The sequence below is a fragment of the Orycteropus afer genome, unplaced genomic scaffold (genome assembly GCF_000298275.1).
Source record: "Orycteropus afer afer isolate SDZICR_OR568_19922 unplaced genomic scaffold, OryAfe1.0 scaffold00021, whole genome shotgun sequence".
NCBI classification, from domain to species: Eukaryota; Metazoa; Chordata; class Mammalia; order Tubulidentata; family Orycteropodidae; genus Orycteropus; species Orycteropus afer.
Genome location: NW_006921608.1, coordinates 12,269,080 through 12,272,543, shown reverse-complemented (window position 1 = coordinate 12,272,543; position 3,464 = coordinate 12,269,080). Strand labels below are relative to the sequence as shown.

Here is a 3,464-nt window from a genome sequence, read left to right as displayed (position 1 = left end):
TGGCTACTGACCTAAAGGATAGAAGTTCAAACCCACCAGCTGCTCTGAGAGAGGAAAGATCTGGCAATCCTCTCCCGTAAAGATTACTGGTTACTCTCGAATTGATTCTGACTTATAGTGACCCAATAGGACAGAGTAGAACTGCCCTGTAGGATTTCCAAGACTGTAAATCTATATGGAAGCAGACTGCCACATCTTTCTCCCATGGAGTGGCTAGTGGGTTGGAACAGGTGACTCAGCCATGCACTTAACCATTGCACCACAAGGCTCCTTCCATTAAAAATTACAGCTTAGGAAGCTCTACAGGGAAGTTCTGCTCTGTCACATGGAGTTGCTATGTTGTCTGGGACTACCCAGAATTACGTAGGAAACTGAAGCATATGAAATTGACAACATGTAATCATTTTTTGACCTATAAATACTGCAATGTCATATGGGTCTTCTCACTTGAAATACAAATTCTCTTTGAATTCCTAGTATCTACAATGTCCCTTACACTGTGAAAGAAAGCCCTTGACTAATATTAAATTGACAAAAAAAAAAAAAAAGGCAGATGTCATTTCAATCTATAAATGTATGCAATCCACAAAAATGCTCATCATGGATGATTTGGGATGTTTGTGTTTCCCCTTTGCAAAAATATCCTACTACAGCCTAAAATACAAATATCAAACTTTAAGGTACTAGAAGTTATGGCGGGAGCTCTGGTGGCATGGTGCCTAAGGCATTTGACTGCTAACCAGAAGGTTGGTGGTTCAAACCCACCAGCCACTCCTCCGAAGGAAGATGGGCAATCTACTTCTGTAGAGATTTGTTGTTGTTGTTATGTGCCGTCGAGTCAGCCCCGACTCATAGCGACCCCTCCTTGGGTTTCTGAGGCAGCATCACTACGGAAGTAGGATTGCCCAACCTTCCTTCGAGCAGCCCAGAAACCCAAGGAGGGATCACTATGAATCGGAGATGACTCGATGGCATACAACAACAACAGTAGTTATGGGTAGAAGGATTGACCAACTATTGTTGCCGTCTTGCTGTTCTTAGGTGCCATTGAGTCAGCTCTGCCTCATAGCCACCCTACATACAGCAGAATGAAACACTGCCCGGCCATGTGCCATCCTCACAATCCTTGCTGTACTTGAGCCCATCATTGCAGCCACTGGGTCAGTCCTTCTCACTGAGGGGCTTCCCCTTTTTCACTGACCCTCCACTTTGCCAAGCATGACATCCTTCTCCAGGGAATGGTCCCTTCAGACAACATGACAAAAGTAGGTGAGATGAAGTCTGGCCATTCTTGCTTCTAAGGATCCTTCAGCGGCACTTCTTCCAAGACAGATCTGTTTGTTCTACTGGCAGTCCATGGTATTTTCAGTATTCTTCACCAACACCACAATTCAAAGGCATTAACAAGGCATTCTTCTGTCTTCCTTACTGATTGTCCAGCTTTCACATGCATATGAGGTGATTGGAAATACCATGTCAGCTCCCTGTCAATATGCTGCTGCAAAATTTTTAAATTATCTTCAGCAGAATTTTATTTGTGTGTGATAGTAATGATATTGTTTGATAATTTCCACTATTAAAGGGCTTTAATAGATTCTGTATTTCAGAAAGATTACTCACAGAATGTCAGTAAATTCTACACTCAAAGAATATATTTCATATTTATTATATAAGCAGTTACAGGACCCAGTTAGAAAAGAATATTAGAATATTGCACTTTAAATAATTATATTAAACAGATTCCACTATTCTTTTCCCTTATTGTGCTCTTAATTCTAAACATAATTACAGTAATTACCATGTGATTACTGAAAACTCCTAAGTTTGAGGAAAGGAAAATTCAGTGAAAAAGTATGCATTTTTAAAGCTGAAAGACTTGTGAAGTATCTGATATCAAATGTTACTTTCCACAAAAAAAAAAACCCCACACAATCAAAATAGCATGATGATTATTGAACTGAGTTCTCTACTCTAAGGACAGAACACAATGACAACTGTGGAGACACACAGAAAGGGACAGCCTGCTCCTCTGAGGACGTCTATACTGGTGAGCTCAGAATCACTTACAGGACCAAGTCAGCATCTCATCTTCTTGCTGGGATTCTGTGGATGGATCCGTGAAGCACAGATTTCTTTTTCAATGATTCCATTTCTTAGAAAGAGCCCTATTTTTCTCCACTGATGAGTCATGTCTTTAGAACTTAACCCCAAACACACAGGCTCACAGGACTGGGACAAACGTCATCATGTGTCCTACTCTAAGGCCTCCAGACGCTTTCACAGCACAGTTACAAGCAACTGCATTACTTAACATTCAAAGCAGTCGAGTTTCTTCATCTCCATGTGGAAAGTACATCTAAGATGGAAACATTCTAGACTCACTGCATGCACGTTATATGAGCCTTTTATTCGTGAAATATCATCAGCACGTGTCCAGCTAAACATTTGTTTTAGGAAAAAAAATACAATGAGCTTCATATTACTTGATATGAGTTTGCCATTTGTCATTTATAAGTCATTAAAAATAAACTGTACAACTTTGGTTCCTTTTTTTATTTTTCAATCTTGAGATTTACGTAGAACTTTACATTGTGAAGAGCTCTCATGGCATAGTGGTTAAAGCACTCAGCTACTAACCAAAAGGTTGGTAGGTCGATCCCACCAGCTCATCCATGGGAGAAAGATGAGGCAGTTTCCTTTTGTAAAGATTTACAGCCTTGGCAACCCTATGGGGCAGTTCTAGTCTGTCCTATAGGGTCGCTGTGCGTCAGAATTGATTTGATGGCAGTGGGGTTGGTTTCATTTTGGCTTTATCTAAGTTGTAGGGATCTTGACAAATAAGACTTAGTGCCAAAAAATCATCATGGAGGGAGTCCAATTTCGTCCATCAGTAGCTAAGAAGCCCACCTGCAACCCCCAAACCCTTAACAGTCTTAAGATAGTCTTAGAAGGCATTTTAAAAAAGTGAGACTTTCTCTTCAAAGATCTTCTTCCTTTATGGTCCCAAAAACACTGTCATCTTCAGCTACTTTAATAGAAATCTTGCTTTTTCTTGGTAGAAAATTAGAATAATCTTTCCACTGCAAACCAAACACAGAGAGGTCAGAATGTATATGAGCAGAAATAATTTCCATAATGAAAATAACAAAAAAAAAGTTTAGGAAAGTTAAAACAATATTAAAAGGTCACGAGAAAGGTTATATTGTTTGAGTAATGGTTACATTAAGTGGTTTTATACAGCAGAAGCTTTATTTTTGGGTAGGTGTGCATCCGTTGGAGTCCTGGAGTGGTGCTAGCGGTTAGCACACTTGTCTGCTAATCTAAAGACTGAAAGCTCAAGTCCTCACACAGGCACCTCGGAAGAAAGGCCTGGTGACTTATTTCTGAAAAATCAGCCAATGAAAACCATATGGAACCCAGTTCTGCTCTGATGCACACGTGGGGCTGCCATGAGGTGGAATTGA

The 3,464-nt window shown here is 40.2% G+C and overlaps 1 protein-coding gene across 1 annotated transcript in view; it reads right to left on the bottom strand.

The window, feature by feature from the left end:
- Positions 1–2,978: 2,978 nt before the first annotated feature.
- The window catches only part of SNX31 (sorting nexin 31), a 74,828-nt gene continuing 74,342 nt past the window's right edge, over positions 2,979–3,464 (bottom strand). Inside the window, exon 14 of the mRNA XM_007934826.1 lies at positions 2,979–3,080. Within this exon, the coding sequence (XP_007933017.1) occupies positions 2,979–3,080 (102 nt within the window). The remainder of the gene's footprint in view (positions 3,081–3,464) is intronic.